Raw genomic sequence first — 19,658 nt, 5'->3', positions numbered from 1 at the left:
AGCTGAGAGGGCTCGAGTCGTTGCCAGTGTGTGTGAACATTGTCTGGAGGTAGATAACAAAATCCCTGTGCCTAATTAGCGCGTTAGTGTTACACAAGAAAGACGAAAAGGAACCCAGCAAAAGTCAAAAGGAACATCGTCACTCGTCAGAGTCTTTGATTTCCCGAGGTCAGCAGCATCTCCAGCTGCTCGGCGTTGAAAAGATAAATGCATTTTAACACAAATCTTTCTTCGCGGTCTCAACTTTTTTGTTCTTCAGCAATCAGCTTTTCTTTTTTTTCCCGGAGCAGAGACTAGAACACAGTTGGATGTAATTTGTTTGTTCAGCAGCAGGGTTCGCTAGATCTAAAAGTCGCCAGATATCTCATCGTGCATCTCCAGCAAAGCGAATCGAACGAACGACCGCGATTGTGTAACGCGCCGGCGTCAACAGCAGCAACTCTGTAACAATGAGCTAGACTCTTTTTCTTCTTCCACTGGTATTCTAATATGAAGACACAAGGAGGAAATCTCAATGATAATTAAAAAGACAGCAACACGAGACGGGTTACATGGGTCTTCCGTTTCGTGAAAAAAGAAACTGTGACATTTGATGAGAGTAGGAAACGAGTACGACGAACTTGTTTTTCTTTTTCTCTTTTTAATATTCAGAGTTCGGCAACGCTGTTCCGCTAGAGCTGAATTTTGTAGATGGCACTATGGCAGCCATACACCGGGGGCTGCTGGAGTGAAGTCTCTCGTATTTGAAGCTTTTTTAGTCCGAGACGTTTTCTCGGTTCACCGTTGACGTTGAAACCAAAAAAGAAACACACCCTCGTTTTTCAAGTCACAAACATTAGTCGTTGTTGATCGGGTTTTATTGGAATTTGGGTGTGCCGCAGTATTTGTTTTTAATCAGACCTGGATTCAGCATAGTTGTGTGTGTGTGCCGTCGCCCTTGGAAGAAATAATCAACACAAAAGCCTATAGCTCTTGTCTGCTATAGTCTTTTTTACCCTCAAAGTGTAACACTCCAGTTTCGTTTATGCCGTTTGTCTCCATCGCCTGTCATCACAAATGATACCTATCTAGACAGAACTGATAGCCCAGTTTGACTGTAAGTGGATTATTCATCACACACACAGCAGAGAGCCTGACCCCAAGACATAACCATCTGATTCATCCTCTTTCAGTTTGCTGCTCTTCCCAGCTGGCGATGTGCATACATTCAGGGCAATGGGAGCCCAGCAAGGCAAGGAACGTGAGCGGACATCCACAGCAGCTGGCTCCCTGCACTCGCTCACCCTCACATCTACAGCTGGTTCTAGACCGGTGAAGCCAAAAACCAACTCCTTGAGACCGGCCAGGGAGAACTCTTCAGCTACTCGTTCTCAGGCCTTCAATGTGTTTGTCGAACACAATGGTATGTCAATTGTCTGTTTATCTTGCCACGATACTCTTGTGCCGTCAACCAGGCATGTGGTTGTTTGCTCCTGTCAAATGAGTTCATGCCACTGCAACTTGCAGCGATCCAACCTTGAGAGTGTGAATATGAAAACCCCCTTGTTGTCATTCCTTTTAGAGTTTTTACTAGGCCATGGAAACCAAACCTACTGCTAACCTACATTCGCCCCTGGGTTACTGAATCGCTCCGTAATCGATAGACTAGATTATGCAATTTGATTGGTCACACAGTCTGCATTCGCCACCGTGAGGTGTTGTTGTGGTTGATCTGTCACCATAGTGACAGGGCAGTCCGCCTACTTTCTATGCAGATCTGAAATCGCTTGTTGGAACTGGTGCGACTCAAATTATGCACACGAGGCCAGAGAACGTCAGATAATTTATTTATGATTCGACCCACGAGAGACTCGGTTTGTCAGGTGATTTTCGTTCAGGCTTTTCCGTCTATCGTGCCAACTTTGCATCAAGAGAGAAACCGTGAGAATTGACATAGTTCGTTCGGTTGACACACAACTCCAAAACTCCCCTTCAACTCCCAAGAGTGATAGATGATGACGAAGAAGAAGAAGAAGAAGGAAGAATCATGGGGAGGTTCAATTACTCAGAGTGTTTGGAGACCGGAGTCACGGGTATGGCGCCCGTCTTCCTCCTTCCAGATGCCTCTTTCCGTTCCAACGAAAGAAAAAGAAACAAATTCCCAACTTAATCTGATTAGTGTACAAGAGACTCGGTTCTCCCATCTCTCTCGCACCAATGAACGGGCCAAGAATCGCTCTTTTAAGTCTTTGTGTGTCTGTGTTGTGTTGTCGGAATGGCATTATTGCAGCTTTCGGATACGACGAGGCTCTTTAACAAACCGTCTGGACGTTGTCCTAAAAAACAAAACAAAAAAAAATCTGGCATTTCGGTCTGCGATGCTCTTTTCTTGGCTTCCTCATCATTTTTCCCAGCTGCCATGTGAGATTGCCTTGGACGCCAGAACCGTGTCCATTGGCAGATGCAATCTCGTCAGTTTCTTATTCATTCATTCATGTTTTGAAAGTTTTATTTCCTTTGACTTGTTGTTGTCTGTCAGAAAAATTACATTTCTCTTCAATTGCTGAGAAAATGGGATTTTTCCGTGCACTTACTACACAACCACAACAACAACGACGACGATTTTGATAAATCGCATGCAGGGTGCCCTGGACCACTACGCGTTGCTCGTATGTGTGTCTCTCTCTCGACCAGCAGCGACCGGAACGCTGAAAAATGACGGCCAGATGTCGTGCTGCGTTTCAGGAGTCGACTGTGGGAGGGACCTGAAAGGGGCCACCGCAAAAAAGAAAAGAATTAAAGAGAAAAGAGGAAAAAGAAATAACCGGTGGTGCCTCGTCCAACCGACGATTCGTTCTAATCACGAGCCGCAAAAGGAGATGAGGGGAAATTCAGTCTCTCCAGTTACTCGTCACTGGACGGACATTATCCAGTCCTTTCTCGCCCTCTCCTTTTTCGCTCTATGCGTGAGGTGTAGTGAACTGTAGTGTGCAGCCTAGAAGAAGAAGTAGTTATCTGGTTTCGGTCAAAGTTCCTTTTTCGTGAAAACCAACCCAAAAAATTGCCAAAAAAGAGAAGAAGAAGAAGAAGAGTCAAAGAAGACGCTGCTGCTGATTTGGTCGGTTTGCGCCATGTCGAATCCCGCCCTCTTGCCGCCCTCGGTCATGCGGCTCCTTCAGATCCTTTATCCTCCCGGTGCCAAGCCTCGACTTGGTAAGAACCTCACAAGTTACAAGCAAAAGTAAAAAAAAAAAAAAAAGTCAAGAGTCAGCCATTATTGATCGGCTGCTGTACCTTATTATTGATGTTCCGCCTGACTTATTCCTTTCGATCCTGTTTGTACTGACCAAATGCTGCGGGTCGAATTTCTGGAAACGGATCCTATCCGCCACGGAAGATTTGACTTATTTACTCTCAATGAACCCGTCTACTTTGGTGTAATCATGTCCGCTACTTTTTGTTGTTGGTTTTTTGAAACGAGAGAAACGATCTAGTCGTGTCGGGGAGTGCCAATTTAATCGTGAAAAATGCGGAGACTACAACAACAGTTTGCGTAGTTGGCAACTTTAGGGAAACTTGTAATGGTAGCCGTTGTGGAACAAACAGATACTTACCGAACAGCTGTTGTGCCGTGACGTCCGACCGGTTAACTGAGGTCAAAACGTGAAGATTTTTCAATGTCTTATTTTGAAAACTAGCAATTTCTAATGCAAATCCTTCGTTAACGACGGTATCTGGGGGGATTATATGGAAGAAAAGAAAAAAAGAAAAGAACACGACACACAACAGATGAGGCCAGCAGCTTGTTGGAACAGGGGCGAATTAAAAACCGGCCCTGTCTTGTTTATTACCGTTACATACACTGTGGCATTGCGTGCCATTGGCCTAGCGGTTTGAATAGTTTCCATATGAGGGTCAGACATCTTGCATGTTTCGTTCTGATTTCTCCCTTTGTTTTTGTTTCTCGTGTTTTCATTTATTTTATCTTTTTATTGTATTTTATTCTTTTTTTTTGTTTTGTTTCCTTCTCGATTGTGTGTCACACAGAGGCATTGTTGCAGAACCGGCCACTGCCAACGCTGCCCGACTTGGCGACGGGCACGTTGGACATGGACGGTGGCGGATCGTCGGGACTAGGAGGCGGCCACTGCGGTACCACCTTTAGCCTTGAATCGGCGCACCGATGGACGTCGAGAGATAATCTGCTCCATACCGAACCCGACGATGAAGACCCGCAACTCTTTGTCGCTCTTTATGACTTTCAAGCTTCCGGCGATAACCAGCTCAGCTTGAAAAAAGGTGCCGCTTTAAAAATTTTTTCATATCAACCAGACATTCAAACGTTATTTTTTTCTTTTCCCCTTATTTTTTAAATCTCTTTTTTATTATTATTATGATCATTCTGTAGGCGAACAAGTGAAAATTCTGAGCTATAATAAAAGTGGAGAATGGTGCGAAGCTCATTCGGGTTCGGGCAGGGTCGGCTGGGTCCCGTCCAACTATGTGACTGCTGTCAATTCCCTAGAGAAACACTCTTGGTATCACGGACCAATCTCCCGCAATGCAGCTGAATACTTGCTCAGTTCGGGCATCAATGGCAGCTTTTTGGTTCGGGAATCGGAAAGCAGTCCCGGACAACGATCCATCTCACTCCGTTATGAGGGTCGGGTGTATCACTATCGGATCAGCGAAGACTCGGAAGGGCGGGTAATAAATAAATCCAATCCTATTGAATTGCAAACCTCCCCCTCTAAACTTGTTTGAATGTTTACTTTACTACTTTTTTTTTATTTTTTTAAAAAGGTTTACGTCACTTCTGAGAGTCGATTCCGGACCCTGGCCGAGCTCGTCCATCACCATTCGGCCAATGCCGACGGCCTCATCACGCAATTGTTGTATCCGGCCCCCAAACGTCACAAACCTCAAGTGTTTGCTCTTAGTCCCGAGCCGGATGAGTGGGAAATTGAGCGTACGGACATCGCCATGAAGCAGAAGCTTGGAGGAGGTATTAATTCATTTCGGCCTAGGTGGTGTCCGCTTTCTCTTACTGCTCGCTGGGTGTTTGCGGTTGTCATCGTGTCGATTACGACGTGAACTAATTGAAGCGCGGGAGATGATGATGATGATGAACCGCGGCTTTCCCTTCCTGGACGATTTCGAAACCCCCCTAAACTTTTGGTCCTTTTCTATTTAATTGTAGGCCAGTACGGCGACGTGTACGAGGCAATGTGGAAGAGATACAACATGACTGTGGCCGTCAAGACGCTCAAGGAGGACACAATGGCGCTTAAAGACTTTCTAGAAGAGGCGGCCATAATGAAGGAAATGAAGCATCCGAATCTGGTTCAGTTGCTAGGCGTGTGCACGCGCGAGCCTCCATTCTACATTGTCACCGAATTCATGTCGCGAGGCAACTTGCTCGACTATTTACGAAGGGCCAACCGTGAAGAGATCGACGCCATTGTTCTCCTTTACATGGCAACCCAAGTAGCGGCCGCCATGTCCTACCTGGAGAGCAGGAATTTCATTCACAGGTGAGAATTAGCTAGGGTCCCGGGGAAATTTGATAGACTGGATCGCGCGGGGGTCTCTTAACTGCTGCCGCGATGTGTTTCATTAACCCGAAAACGTTTTGCTTATCATCTGAAGGGATCTTGCCGCCCGTAATTGCCTTGTCGGCGAGAACCACTTAGTCAAAGTGGCCGATTTCGGATTGGCGCGTTTAATGCGTGACGACACCTACACGGCTCACGCCGGCGCTAAATTTCCCATCAAATGGACCGCACCCGAAGGCTTGGCGTACAATAAATTCTCCACCAAGGTGACACTTTCCTCCTCTTTCCTGCGGCTCCCGTTTTTCCTCGTCATTAATCGTTTGTGTGAAAATGTTTCTTTTTTCTTCTTTCTTTCTCTAGTCGGACGTCTGGGCTTTTGGGATCCTTTTGTGGGAAATTGCCACCTACGGGATGTCCCCTTACCCCGGTATCGATTTAACTGATGTCTACCATACCCTGGAAACAGGTTACCGGTGAGTTATTGTGTCTACTTTTTTTTCTTACGTTTTCATTTCAACAGCTGAACTCGATTTTTCTTTTATCTCTCTCTCTCTCCCTGACGATGGGGTTTCCTATACTAAAGGATGGAATGCCCTCCAGGATGCCCGCCCCGGGTCTACGATCTCATGCAGCAATGTTGGCATTGGAGTGCCAATGACCGGCCGACTTTCCAAGAGATCCACCACGGCCTGGAAAATATGTTTCAAGAGTCGAGCATTAACGAAGGTTCGCCATTCTACTTACCAGCTTATCAAATCGATTGGAATAATTTTCTGACTGGTGGGTTGTTCCCAATTAAATTGGTTCGACTAATTAGAAGTCGAGCGGCAGTTGCAGGGTAGCAGCAGCAGCGTCGGCGTCAGTTCCTCGAGTCCACGCCTGGCCTCCAAAAAGGCCGCCAATCAGGGACAAGCTCAAAATCAGAATCATAATCGACCATCAGGTGCTGGTAGTGGTGCCGTGATGACTAGTCGTTCCAATACCGCCCCGGTGCAAATGAGACGGGCCACCAACACGAAGGGAAAGCCCGTCCCGGCCCCTCCTAAACGAACCAGGTACAACCGTCTCTATTTTTCTTTTGGCTCGATTTAATGTGTGAAGAATGTAAACGAGAACCGTCACCAGACTGCAATGAATTATAAATGAGATTGAAGAAATAATTTACAAAAGCAAAAAAAAGATTTTCTTGTGGCTTGGCGCGACGCACGCATTCTCATTTCGATTCCACTTTGCTCTCTGCGTTGTTTGCCTGGCTAAAAAAAGAGTTTTCACGCTGCTGTTGCGTTTGTTATTTTTTAATTTTCTTTTTTTGGGTTTTAATTTTTTTGATCCAACCATTTGTTCACGCCCTTGTTTGACTCATACGTGTGTGTTTTATTTGGATTTTTATTCATAATATTTGTGTTCTTTTTTTCCTTACCCGCTCGTCACTTGCCTTGACCGTTCATAGAGGAGGCAAGCCCAGTAAGGTGTCGGACAAATTAGGGCACCTGGGTACCGCACCTCCCAGGTAACTATTAACCAAATTAATCTTTGACACGCAAACACGCCGTACAAACAAACACCACCAACACCACTACCACACAACACATAATTATGATGTTACTCTTTCATCTTTTTCTCAGAGTTGTTTTGGTCAATTTTTCTACTAACGTGTTGCTAGAACGTGTAGCCATTTAATAATCGGCCGCTTCTCGCCATGGTTTTCTTCCTGTTTTCTAACCTTTGCACACACACATTCAGAATGTACAGTGCAAGCATGACACACCCTTTTTGATACATGATGAACAGAGTCGTCTGCAACTTGCCTTTTTATTCTTTCGTTTTAATTGGTTTTATCCCTTCTCCCTTTTAGTAGCTCATTCCGTGACAGCTCTTATACGGATCAAGACTTTGGCGGACCTGGCGACGACGGAAGCGATTCCAACGGCATCGAACATGTCTTCGAAGGTAATAGACTTTTTCCCGGGGCTATAAATAAGTCGTCCGTTGTTTACCTTTGGGTTGTGGATCGATAGGCATCAATAGGGATCTGCAAAGTTTGAACCACGGCGACGAGTCGGACGGCGATGGCAGCGAGGGCGAGGCCGTTCTCACGGCGCAGTCTGGTGGCAAATTTCTGCGGCAAATGTCTGAGCAGCCGCGCGGGACCAGCAGCTCCAACCGAAAGACGCGGACGTACCCACCCAAAGAGACGAGTCCCGTCTCCGACTTGAAACCCAAACCGCCGCAAAGGAGCAAGGTCCAAGTGGCCACACTCGAAGTCCATAACGTCAAGAAAGCCATCAACAGGTCGGTTATTATTTAATTACACGTTTTCTAATGATTATTAGCGGTTATCTGATGTGTTTTTTCTTCTACGAAGGTATGGCACTCTGCCGAAAGGAGCGAGGATAGGCGCTTATTTGGAATCTCTTCGTCAGAGTGGTATGACGGGCGAGCCACCGGAAGGTGTCGACCTGGAACAGGGAAACAAGGAGGAAGATTCGCCTAAATCTGGTCACGTTTCTCTGTTGCGCCAAGCGGTCAACCACAACCGAACGGAAGATCCTCGGCTCCGACCGGGGGTCAAGAATGCTGGCGGCTCCTCTTCCAATCCGACCAAAACTCCTCCTACGGTTAGGAGTCACTCAGTGTCTGGTGAGGGACCTCGAACGCCTAGCCCTAAACTCCGCAACAGCGGCCTTCGATCCAGCAGCAACCCCCAGACGCGGAATCCGCGGGAAAATTCTCCGGCTCCCAACTTGGCCGACTTGGAGTTCCCTCCACCTCCTCCACCGTTGGAAGACGACGCGGCTTCCGCCTTGGATGATAATTCGTCTGCAGCTTCTCACGACTCGATCGACGGTCCCAAGCCACGGGACCACACCCCGCCCACTCGTCCTATTCCTTCGCCCCGGGGTCAGATTAAAACGTCGTCTGTCCAAATGCGCGCCAGTTCAGTCGACCGGGTGGGCGGTGCCCGGCAGTCACTGGAAGATCAATTCTTTCTCGGCGAGGAAGTCAGCATCGAGGAGAATTCGCTCAAAAGGAATATTGATTCCAACCGAGTCAACCGCGAGTCCGTCAATGACTCTCCCAACACGACCACGGGGAGCGCCCACTCCGGCGGTCTCGTCACCAGCAAGAGCGCCGATTCCCTTTCTTCTTCCGAACTGCTGGAGAGGAAAAGCGGCGGCACCCCTTTCCACTCGATGGAAGAAACGGGCGGTGGTGGTGGCGGAATCATGAGTCAATCGATTTTCGGCATCCTTCGCTCGCCCAGCCCGTGGGAAGACAACCAACATGGGTCCGATCCGCCTCCAGAGCCGGCGCCGAGCTTGGTTCCTGCGGCTCTCAACCAAAAGACCAAACCGTCGACGCCGAGAGGCTTGCGCCATGTGGATGCCCAACTAGTGGCCGAACTCAAGGAGAAAACGGACAAGAAACCTTCCGGCGGATCGTCGATGGAGAACGTGGGACAGCAGAATCCTCCGTCAGTCCACCTGGTCAGCGAGCTCTTTGAAAACTTGCGACTCAAAGCCGGCAAGAAACCGGGCTTTACCAATGAAACGCAGACCACTCCTGAACCGTCGTCTGCCCAGCCCGCCGCCGAAGTGATGGCTCCACCTCCTCCGAGGCCCGTTCACCCCGCGCCTCAACGACCCGCTTCGCATTCTGGAACCAAGAAAGTAGATCTGACGGCCGAGCAATCCAGTTCTCAAGACCAAACCAATTCTTCAATTGTTGCTGCAGCTGCGGTGGCGGCGGCCAATAACGGAGATGGTGGAGTTAAATTTGATTTCAAGTCTCGTTTACGCAAGGTTGCCAACGAGAAGCCTGAAGTCGAAGCGGCCCACGATCAACAACAGCAGCAGCAGCCTGTTGCAATCAAGCCCGTGGTGAAACAGGCTCCTGAAAAGGCTGACAAGTCTGCCGAAAGCTCCGAGGATTGTGACGACAAACGAAAGAGCTCTGGCAGCATCAACAGTTTAAAACGGATGTGGGAAAAGGATCAGCAAGTGCAACAACAACAGCAGCAGCCGCAGCAACAGCCGCAATCTCAGCGAATCTCTCTCAAAAGTGGTGCCAACAATGCCGAGCCGACAGCCAACAGTCGACCTCCGCCTCCTCCGCAACAGCAGCCCGACAAGCCGGCCGTCCCGGTCAAACCGAGCAGCGTAGTGATGAAGCCGCTGGGCAAGAACTCGTCGGCCGCCATCTACGCCACGCCGACTTCATCTGTGATCAACGCCAAGCCTCCCGTGGCCAACCGGAGCAGCGCCGTCTATGCCAAAGGCCCTGCAGCATCCATGGTCATCCAGAGCAGCGTCGGAGGCAGCGAAAATGGCGACGGCGACCGGCAGAAGATCGTCGCCCTGTGCTCCGAAGTGGAGCAGGTGCTCTCGCAATCGCACGCCACCCCCAACCAGTGGATGGAGCTCCTCTCCAATGTCCACTCGTTGTGCCAGACGTACGCCGACTGCATCGCCCCGCACGGCCGCTTCCATTTCCGACAGCTGATCGCCAAGCTCGAAACTCAGACCAAGGAGATGAAGCAGACGAGCTGTGGGCCGTTGAGGAATTCTTCCGAGCACAGCCGGCTCGTCGGCGATGTCAAGAACACGGTCCGAGATGTGGCGAACGCCTTGCAACGTTGAAACTAAACAAAAAAAAGAGAAAAATTTGAATACTTGCGTGATTGATGGCATGTGAAACTACTACTACGTACGTTGTCCCCCCCACCACCACACTTGGTTGTATTGTTTGTTTTTCGGGAGGGAAACTTTTTCCTTGAAATGTCCGGCTGACAAGAGTTGGATTTTGTTTCATCACCGCAAAAGGAAAAGAAAAGAAAAAAGAAAACTCTGGTGAATCAAAAAGGGGCGGAAAAAGGAAGGAAAAAAGAGCAACAGCTAAAATTCAAGTGCAGCCATTCCATGTTTTTCGATTTCTTTTTTTTTGAGAGGAGGAAATGACACAATCCGTCGTCTTACAGTAAATAACAGTACGCCAACGTACGTGTGTCTTCGAGTGCCAGCAGATAGCGCAGCTTTTTAATTGTTTGTGAGAAAGCAAGTAAAGTGTGAGTGATTTCGCATTTCTTGCCATATTGGAAAAGAGCTCGTGTAATTGTGTGTGTTTTTCTATTCATCGCGTCAAATCGTCAACTATTTCTCTCAATCTGTCGTCTTAACTTTATATATCCCCATAACTCTGATCATCTATCAAATTCTTCCCTTAATGCTATCTTACATTTGTACTTTTTTTTTAACTCCTACTAAAAGAAAAAGTGATTCCTCTATCTCTTCGATGGAACGTCGTCAGAAAAAGAAAAAAAAACAACGATTCTTTTCTTTCTTTTTTTGTTTTTTTTTTTTTGTTTGTTTTTGTTTGTTTGTTTCTTTTGGTCTTTTGGAAAAGAGAAATGGGTGACGTAGCCGCCCGTCGCCTGTCCCCGTTGTATGTCTAGTCCCTCATAACCGTCTCTCTCTCTTTTTTTTTCTTTCTCTCTCTCTCAGCTCTTCCTTATTCTCTCGTCTTATTTCTTTGATTTACTTCGCATATCCTCCGTCATTGGTTCTTCTCCCCCCTCCATTAGCCAACTTGTCAGAGAGATAACGAAAAATGTTTATAACAGAATAAAACAAAGTAAGGGAGAAATTTTTGCTTACCAAATTCGTCGACCCCACCCAAGGATAAGAGATTTGTAAAGCGTGTCGGCGGGAAAAAAACAAACAAACAATTTGGGGGAAACTTATCAAGTCGCATCTCTTATATAACAATTCCTTAAATATTCTTTTGTGTTCCATATAGTCCCTCCTCCCAGCGCACGCACTGTTGAATTTATAACGGACTCGATTGCTTGATTTTTCCGCCCTTTCCTTTTCATACTTACGTGAAATGCCTATACACACATACTGACTGTGTACATGTCAAATGCGTACGTATATCTCTATATAGCCATTTCCACTTTGCCTGTCTTTCTCCTTTTGTTCCGTGTGTGTGTGTGTGTGTGTGCATATGGCTGGCGAATGCATGTCTAGCTCGCTTTTGCTATCGAAAATGGATCGAGTCTGACAAAGTGTCAAAGTGCGTGTTTATTATACATAAGGTGGCATACTCACTTTAATCCTATTAACACGTGTCATTTTTCTCATCGCCCTTGTGTATCGGTCATACATAAGCTAAAAACTATAGTTCGTGTGTTACTTTGTGTGTCTGTGTGTGCGTGCCTTGTGTTTTTCTTTGATTCATCCATCATTTCGACATTTCCCAAATTGAGCCTATTCTATACATAGTTTAATGGTGTACTTATTACCAGGTATTCCTGATACTAAACAGAAAAGAAAGACCAAACTACAGTGCTATCGTGACCCGTTGTCTTGGCGCACGTTTTATACGACTTGTTCTTGGGATTGATTATGTGGATGGCATCTAAGAGGATAATTATGACGACTGTTTCGTAATCTTAATAGTGGGATTTTTTTTTTGTTTTCAAAATTAAGTGAGTCCGTGTTGTACCGAGTTATGGAAAGAGAAAAAGCGGTCGTGTGTATTAGCCTAATGGGCAGCAATTGTCTTCCATTGTTGAACGACTTGAAATCGATAGGCAAATACGGGGGGAGCATCCTCTTCCAGTCGCCACAATGTCGGCGATTGCGCCGTCCGGTAGGTTCCATCGACGGCCGATCCATCTGACCAGCATCTGTCTATCAAAATCGGGGTTCCGCATGCGTTGAATGACGATCTCGGGGATCTTCATATCGATTTCGGTCATCATCGAGGATTCTGCTGTACTCCTCTGTACCGCAACTCGACCGGCTGCGTCGACGATCATTTCCATCAAAGCCGATTGTTCTGTAATGGACCGCAAAAGAGTGCGCTCCGTTAAGTTTGGACGTTAGCCAACCATTTAGGCGTATCGAATAAGCAGCAATCAATGATCAATCGAAAGATAGAAACTCGGTGGAACACTTACCGCTGGAATCGAGGTTGAGAAAGAAGATCTGATCATCTGCTGGCTCAATCGGATTCAAACTGGCCACAAGGAAACAGGCCAAGAGAGTTAACAACCGAATCGCACGACACATCTTGCAGTATAATTCAATTTAGTGGGTCGGGAGAAAATGTTGGCTGCTGCTGATCAGTGCAACAAAAGCGAAGCGACTAGAATGCCCGAGCCTTCGGCAAAGCCTCCTTTTAAAGGGCTCGTCGTGGTTTCATCAGTTAATCTTGGAAAAAAAACAAAAAAACTCTGAGCTCATCTAGGCAAATGCCAACAATGGGGGCAATCGAGTCAACAAAGACTTTGGGCGCAAGAAAAGTTGTTTTGAAGCATAAAAATATCGTTATATTCTACACTTGACACCGAAATTTATGACCTTTGATAAAACTACGTTGGACGATGGATTAGTCGTGGCTTATGGGATTCTGTCATCCGCATAGCGTTTTGTTTTTATTTGTATTTCTTACGTGATGAAAACAGTGTGTCTTTTAATAACAGATAAAGTCAATCAAACCAACACGATTAAGTTGTCATCGGAATAGCTCGAAACGCAAATGCCTTAAATCAGTTGGTGAAATACTGGAATGCCAGTCATGACACATGTAATTCGGTAACAGATGTCTTGCCCTAGTCATAGGTCTTGTATTAGCTTTAATTGCCTCGGCGTGATTAATCTTAGGAGCAATCAGATACGACTTTGGTTTTATGACTTGGGATCACTGGGGAGGTTCCGGTTGCGCATTAACTTTGTTTTCGGTGAATACGAATTACCGCCAAAGTTATGTGACAATCTAATCCTGCAAACTGTTTGCTTGCTACAACCTGTTTACTTGTTTGGAAATGCAGTCTGTACTCTGTAGTCTGTACATTGTATGTTGCCCCGGCTATATCCTCGAAGAAGGAAAACACAAAAAAACGTATTGATATGTTAGGCTTTAATATGCGTCATTCAGGTTATCACGACGCAATAAATTTCTTATTCCAAAAGTAATGATGAAACGTACGCCATCGTTGGTAAATTCCAGGGCTCAGAGTATTTTCTTATCTTACATGGATCGCTTTAAAAATCTTCATTTTGTTTAACCTCATAATTCCAAAATCATGACGAGTAAACCCACAAGACTAAACTCACAAGGAGCTGATTGATTGGTATTTGAGCTTTACAAAATCTATTTAAGTATGGGTACTAATCTTGAATAGCCGAGAGATTGAAAGTTCAGTCAACTTATTTTCGCAATCCATTTTATACATAGGTCTTTTATATTGTGGTAAAATCTATTTAGTTTTCGTTATATTTAGTTTACGGTTTTTGTTTGCGTTACAAACACACACACACACACACGCACACACGCTTTTTGCTTTCAAATTTTGGTGCGTTTTGTAAAGTACGATGATTACAAACGATACTATTGGCAACAGCGTAAAGAGTGAATTTTCCTAGCAGACGAATATCTAGATAGCTTTTACTGTTTTAGGAATTCCTAAATAAAGGAAAAAAAGGTTCATTTTCTATCGGTAATTTTTTACAATTTTTATTATCTGGTACATTTAAAGTTATTTGAAATAAGATAAAGTTGATATTTATAGACCAGTAGGAATGAAAACATGTTTTAGAACAGGAATTTGAAGGAGTTAAGATGTCCAAATTGATCGAGTTGTATACGTCTCCAACTTTTCGTTTTCCCTATGCTCAAACAGTTTTTTCCCCCACTGATTGCGTGGATTGTTTTAGCTTCGCCATTTTATGTTATTCTTGAGATCTTTTAAATAATTATTCTTCTCTAGGTGAAAAATGGCAAATCTGGTAGAACCCATTCTTCGGACCCGTCTTACTGATATGACAGCCCCTGTGTTCTCTTTTCAAATGCATCCATGCAAAGACTTTGAAATGAGGTATATTTCCTGCATGGAAGCTTACGGAAAATCTTTGGGAAAGGAAAAGTGTATGGACTTGAAGTTGGATTTAAATGAATGTGTTTTTAGCGACAAACAGGTATGTTAAGATGATATTTTTTCTAGTAAACTGCAAGCACATAAAATTAATCAATAAATTTAATTCTAGTTGTTCCGAGTTCTAGCCATGCAAAAGGAACGTGAACGTCAATATAAGGCTGGCGAGCGTACATCAGAAAATTACTATGGACCGATCCCTAAACCTGATAGCTACTAAAACAGTTAAATGAATAGAAAAAAAAAGGATGATTCCTGTTTAGAAATTTTCTAGTACCAGGTTTTGTACAGGTGTGGGAGTACAATTTATTCAAATCATTTAATGTTTTTTTGTTTTTCTTATTTAGATGAATTTAGTTAATCAGTCTTTACTGAAGGTGAATGAAGAATACATTTTTGAAATAAGAGTTAAGTAAACAATAGGTACTTAAGTTTTTACAAAATTATAGTTTTTCAAAGAATTGAGGAGAAAGGGTAGCTATGTAGTTGGATTGTGATTCTTACATTAGATCCTACATTGTGCGTTGCAGTCTATTAGACTTTGGACGACAAATCTTCATGGATAATGAACAAATATTATCTCAGGCTAAAATAATTTATGAATAACCTTTATAGGAACTTGTCCAATGATTCGTCGTGAATACTAGCTCACCACAGACAGCCTTAAAAGCATTAAGCAGTCATGGCATCCTTTATTAAGCAGTTCAGTTCAAGTCTAACCAAGTCAATTTTTTTAGAATTAACATAATTTATGATTCTCACCTTGGATTTTGATGGGCTTTCGCCGTTCTTGTTTTTATTTGTGTCACACGGGTGCCTGACAAACGATTTGTGTAGATTCCATCCATTCGTGTAGAGAAAACGAGAAGAACCATTACTTCCGAACATAAAGCGAAACCAAATCCCAAAGTGCTTGAACAAAAAATTATACGGAAAAATTTACTCCGTCTTGTTGCTTTTCCAAATAACTTCACTCGTCACCCAGAAACGCTTAGAGATATCGCTGTGGAGGAATGCACAATAGTGCTTTAAAAAAACGCACAGAGTCGACGCCAATATTCATTTTTTTTTTTTAAATAAAACAAAATGCTTTTATCAATTACATTCGCAAATTGATATTGGTGCAGAAGCCATTAAAGTACGAAAAGGTTTCAGTAAAAAAAAGTAGTAAATTTATAAGTTTGTGTAGAACTGGAAATAAGCTGACAAATCAATTTGTGATTTTTTAATTGAAACAACAAGAAGGGTCGGTTGGTATCCGGCATGAATTCACAATTCACGCTCGTTCTTCATTGTGCCAACCAGTAGGCCTAGTGTCTACCCAGAGGCCAGAGATAAGGCGCGTTTTTGTTACAGCATTTGCCAATATGGGTGTAGAGACTAGAGAGATCCCATGCTACCAAGCATGTTACTGCATGACTACCTGTATCTACAACCATAGATAAAGACCACTTCTTCCGTCGTCGTCGTCTTTATCTATGCCACAACATCCAGTATCCACTTCCGGTGAATTGGTTTGGTTTGGTTGATTATTTACTAAATTACTATTTAAAATTTTAGATTATTTTTAAAATAACTAATGTAAACATTATAGAATAGTAATCGTAAAGGGATACATGGGCAGCATGGTCGAACCACCAGATAAGAAAAGTTTCTAACAACAAAAAAGATAAATTTTTATTTATGAATTTCTGATTTCAATTCTGCCGGGTTTGCAGAGACTTCGTTTTCTACCACTCTGTATTCCTCTCTCTTCTAAGACTAAGGGTTCAAAAATTAAACACGTTTTCGTGCAAACCTTAGGTTGGATTTTCTGTATTGTTAACAAATTTTCTGGGCGAGGAGATTTTTAAATATATATGCTTCCGTAAAGAAAAAATGCAACGACCGGTTAAGTTTGGAAGAGTGAGTCGTAGAATAATATTATGTTTATAATGAGCTGATCTTTAAAAAAATCTATAATTTGTGTAGATTGAATATGACGTTGAAGAACACAAAGTTTTGCAGTCTACGCTTCGCAAGTATGCTAGTTTACTGATTTAAATAAGTCTAGTAAATATGTATGTCTAATGCAAAAATTTACAGAGACCTTGCTCCTGAAATGGTGAGCCAAAGGCATGGTCCAGGTGGTCAGAAACTTGCCTATATTGAAGGTTGGAGATTGATTGCCCTTGCCAATGAAGTATTTGGATTTAATGGTTGGAGTCATCAAGTTGTTCAACAAACAATTGGTAACTTTTTTTTTCAGTGGTTTTGAAATTATCTACATTTCAGTTTGTGGATTAGACTGTGTTGATCAGGTTGACGACAAGTTTTATGTTGGGGTGTCTTCGACAGTAAGAGTTGAACTCAAAGATGGTTCCTTTCATGAAGATATTGGTTATGGTGTTTGTGAAGGAATGAAATCTAAGGCTCTAAGTTTGGAAAAGGCTAGAAAGGTTAGTTGGATTTTCTTTTACTTTCATACTTTTACTCATCTGACACTGTAATTGTGATTATATGTATAGGAAGCAGCAACAGATGGGTTAAAACGTGCATTGAAAGGATTTGGAAATGTTTTGGGCAATTGTCTTAATAACAAAAACTACCTACGTTGGGCCAACAAATACCCGGTTACCACACCAGCTCCACCTCAGAAAAATGACACTGTTTTAGAAGTTCCCCCGGCTGTGCATCGAAGCCGTTATAACGCTATGGTAATGAATATATATATATTTTTTTTTTTCATATTCAACCAGAGCTATAGAATACTAGGAATAGAAGAATATAGAATATGTATTCTATAGCTCTGTTTCAAGGTTCTTTTCAAGTTTTCATTCATTTGTCCTTTGAAGGAGGAAAAAAAGCGTGGCATAGAGGCTTTAAAAACACCTTCAGCATCAACTAGCGTTCCTATAATTGAAAAAAATGTTGATGCGACTCATGAATCAACACACCCAATGCCTGCCCCTCAAGAACCTGCTCCTCAATGCCCTGGTTTTCCCACTGGGCAAAAGTTGATTTCCACTAAGGAGACTGCGTTAACATCAATTAAACCGCCTAATATTTCTGGAGCTCAAAACGGCGAAACCATCAATAATTCCGCGCTTAAAGATGATTTATTAAATGAAAGTGATCCAGTTAAATTGGAAAGAAAACGGAAGCAACAGCAGAAAAAGGAGGAATTTTTGCAGCAGTTGAAGCGTCAAAAGCAGGAAGATGATGCCAGAATTTCTACAGTTGGCATAAAATCTGAGCAAACTTCTCCAGTGCCTGAAGGTTCGTATTTGTTTGTCTTCAATCTAATTCCCCGGCGTGCTCATTGAAAACATTTGGCTAAAACAACATAGATGAACTGAACTGCAATCATGAAAAAACTACAAGAATTAAACGTTAATTTACAGACGACAGCGAGAAATGGATGCGGGAAGTAGATCCAGAATCTTTCGCGCTGATTAGTGGAATTGATTGGAGTGATGAAGAAAATCCTGCACCAAACCAGGCAATCATCAACAAACCGAACGTCAACACAGTCACAAAACCAGCTCCACACAAACCAGCTCAGGCTATTCCCAAGTCATATAATTTCAGAAAGTAAGACAAAACCATTTTTATTTTTATTTTTTTTTCAAAATTTTTCGAAGTTGTTGTGTATTTAATTTAAACTTCCGAAATTGAAATAATGATTGCTTGGATTCCTTATTTCTTTTTCAATCGAACATGTTGACTTCAAACTAGTTTATTTACCATAAGCACCTCCCATAATACCAGAACTGGAACCTGTACTGTAACTTCCTGCGCCGTATGTTCCTGCCCCGTAGTTGTTTGCTCCGAATTGGTTAATTCCGTGGTTTGCTCCGTATCCGCCATACGTCCCAACGCCGTAGCTGCTAACGCCGTGATTTCCGTAGTTTCCAATATAACCTGAAAAATAATGATTGGTTGAGGACATCTCGGAGGGTTAGTTCTCACTTGTTTTTTTTTTTAAATCGAATTTTTTACCTCCCCAGCTAGGACGTGGGTAGAAGTATTGTTGTTTGAAATTGGTAAAAGTAGTTGGGTTTGGATCTTTCAATGATACTCCTGGTAAGCCTCGACGATGGCGAAATGGAATGGCTGCCAAGACTGTTCCAAGAAGAGCAAAAGAGAGAATAACCTGAAAAGTAAAGTTTAGTTTATGTACCGTTTTAACTTGTACAAATTTGCAAACAATTTAAAAACATTTTACCGTAGATAGCTTCATGTCGAATGCGGAGCTCTGGGTTTCTGTGCGTTAGGCAAGAATCTTGGCTCTTTATATACCTTCTCTTCCTGCCCACGCGTGTTTCTGACAGGAAGAATTTAAGTCTTAAAGGAAGGAGGGTTTGATCTTTAACTACCAAACGTCATGCTGCAGGGTAGTTCATCCCCCCTCTGATAAATGACCATCCCTTGTATGATAAATATAACGCTTTAACAAAACTTTCAAGGGTAAAAAAAACTTTGTTTAGCGGTCGAAGGGTCAATGACTTGTCTTTTGGGATCGTGATGGAAATCTAAGAGTTTTGATGTTCATGAATGGGTGTGAGCATCGACCTTGGAACGAAAAAAAAATGTATTTTTTTTTTCGTTCTTCTACCCTTATTTCAGCTGACAATCAATCAATGGATTTACATTTTACAGCCATCGTTTCTGACAGAATTGCAATTTAACGGGGTTAAAAAAACAACTTTGTTTCCTTCAATTTTCGTTAAAAATGGACTTTAAAACTTGTTCAAGCCAACACAGGATTTATCTTCCAGACTTTCACTCTTTAAACTTTAAAGTCTTGCAAAATAAATTTTGAATGTGTTGTCATCAAATATTTTCAATTGTGTAAATCTAAACAAACAGTATCCTTAAGGCCTTTTTAAACATACTATATAGATTACCATCAGGTTTCGCGTTATTTACGTCTTCTAATGCCATTAATGTTTGAGCTTTTGTTTCAGATGACATCACGTCTTGTTGTGCCTTCTACATTCAACCACTCTATATGTTTGAGATATATTTCTTCTTTTCATTTCATTCCGCACGAGAAGTAGAAATACCTTTTATCTTGCTAAGTACTTTTACACTGTTTTTACATTAGAAGCAAATTCTCTGACATGCCGTAATTAATTTAAAGAAAAAATTTTTTTGCTCAAGTTGTTTTTCTCGATTTTGGAAAGACAACAGTCAATCAGGTA

At 43.1% G+C, this 19,658-nt stretch overlaps 4 protein-coding genes and 1 long non-coding RNA gene across 11 annotated transcripts; 3 read left to right on the top strand and 2 right to left on the bottom strand.

The window, feature by feature from the left end:
- Positions 1-674: 674 nt before the first annotated feature.
- On the top strand, positions 675-11,177 carry LOC124194242 (tyrosine-protein kinase ABL1-like). Of its 6 annotated transcripts, none has more exons than XM_046588330.1 (14): positions 675-1,096; positions 1,173-1,402; positions 4,027-4,278; positions 4,388-4,686; positions 4,783-4,984; positions 5,180-5,513; positions 5,629-5,800; positions 5,895-6,007; positions 6,118-6,260; positions 6,352-6,589; positions 6,985-7,044; positions 7,390-7,484; positions 7,553-7,826; positions 7,900-11,177. In XM_046588330.1, exons 2-14 carry the CDS (start codon positions 1,216-1,218, stop codon positions 10,172-10,174), a joined length of 4,644 nt encoding a protein of 1,547 aa, XP_046444286.1. In that variant the 5' UTR covers positions 675-1,096; positions 1,173-1,215; the 3' UTR covers positions 10,175-11,177. The 6 variants fall into 6 exon arrangements, with proteins under 6 accessions (XP_046444286.1, XP_046444287.1, XP_046444288.1 ...); XM_046588331.1 differs by having other exon boundaries at positions 678-1,096; positions 7,393-7,484; XM_046588332.1 differs by lacking the exon at positions 6,985-7,044 and having other exon boundaries at positions 678-1,096.
- A 633-nt stretch (positions 11,178-11,810) lies between these two features.
- LOC124194249 lies at positions 11,811-12,697 on the bottom strand. The gene is made up of 2 exons (XM_046588352.1): positions 12,496-12,697; positions 11,811-12,374 (listed from the first exon to the last, which is right to left on the bottom strand). The coding sequence occupies exons 1-2, from the start codon at positions 12,605-12,607 to the stop codon at positions 12,073-12,075; spliced, it is 414 nt and encodes a 137-aa protein (XP_046444308.1). The 5' UTR covers positions 12,608-12,697; the 3' UTR covers positions 11,811-12,072.
- A 1,204-nt stretch (positions 12,698-13,901) lies between these two features.
- LOC124194241 lies at positions 13,902-14,790 on the top strand. Its single transcript, XR_006874689.1, has 3 exons — positions 13,902-14,037; positions 14,308-14,515; positions 14,585-14,790. It is a non-coding gene; the product is annotated as an uncharacterized LOC124194241 (long non-coding RNA).
- Positions 14,791-15,894: 1,104 nt separating this feature from the next.
- Positions 15,895-18,403, top strand: LOC124194237 (DNA repair protein RAD52 homolog). 2 transcript variants are annotated; one of them, XM_046588323.1, is made up of 7 exons: positions 15,895-16,377; positions 16,444-16,493; positions 16,558-16,703; positions 16,759-16,910; positions 16,980-17,168; positions 17,307-17,730; positions 17,856-18,403. In XM_046588323.1, the coding sequence occupies exons 1-7, from the start codon at positions 16,351-16,353 to the stop codon at positions 18,047-18,049; spliced, it is 1,182 nt and encodes a 393-aa protein (XP_046444279.1). In that variant the 5' UTR covers positions 15,895-16,350; the 3' UTR covers positions 18,050-18,403. The 2 variants fall into 2 exon arrangements, with proteins under 2 accessions (XP_046444279.1, XP_046444280.1); XM_046588324.1 differs by having other exon boundaries at positions 16,118-16,377; positions 17,802-17,940.
- Positions 18,191-18,775, bottom strand: LOC124194240 (heterogeneous nuclear ribonucleoprotein A2 homolog 1-like). Its single transcript, XM_046588328.1, has 3 exons — positions 18,680-18,775; positions 18,454-18,607; positions 18,191-18,375 (listed from the first exon to the last, which is right to left on the bottom strand). The coding sequence occupies exons 1-3, from the start codon at positions 18,692-18,694 to the stop codon at positions 18,191-18,193; spliced, it is 354 nt and encodes a 117-aa protein (XP_046444284.1). The 5' UTR covers positions 18,695-18,775.
- Between the last annotated feature and the right edge of the window lie 883 nt (positions 18,776-19,658).

This window comes from Daphnia pulex, chromosome 5 (genome assembly GCF_021134715.1).
Source record: "Daphnia pulex isolate KAP4 chromosome 5, ASM2113471v1".
Taxonomy (NCBI): Eukaryota; Metazoa; Arthropoda; class Branchiopoda; order Diplostraca; family Daphniidae; genus Daphnia; species Daphnia pulex.
The sequence above is the reverse complement of the archived record's forward strand: the minus strand, read 5'-3'. Positions and strand labels throughout refer to the sequence as shown.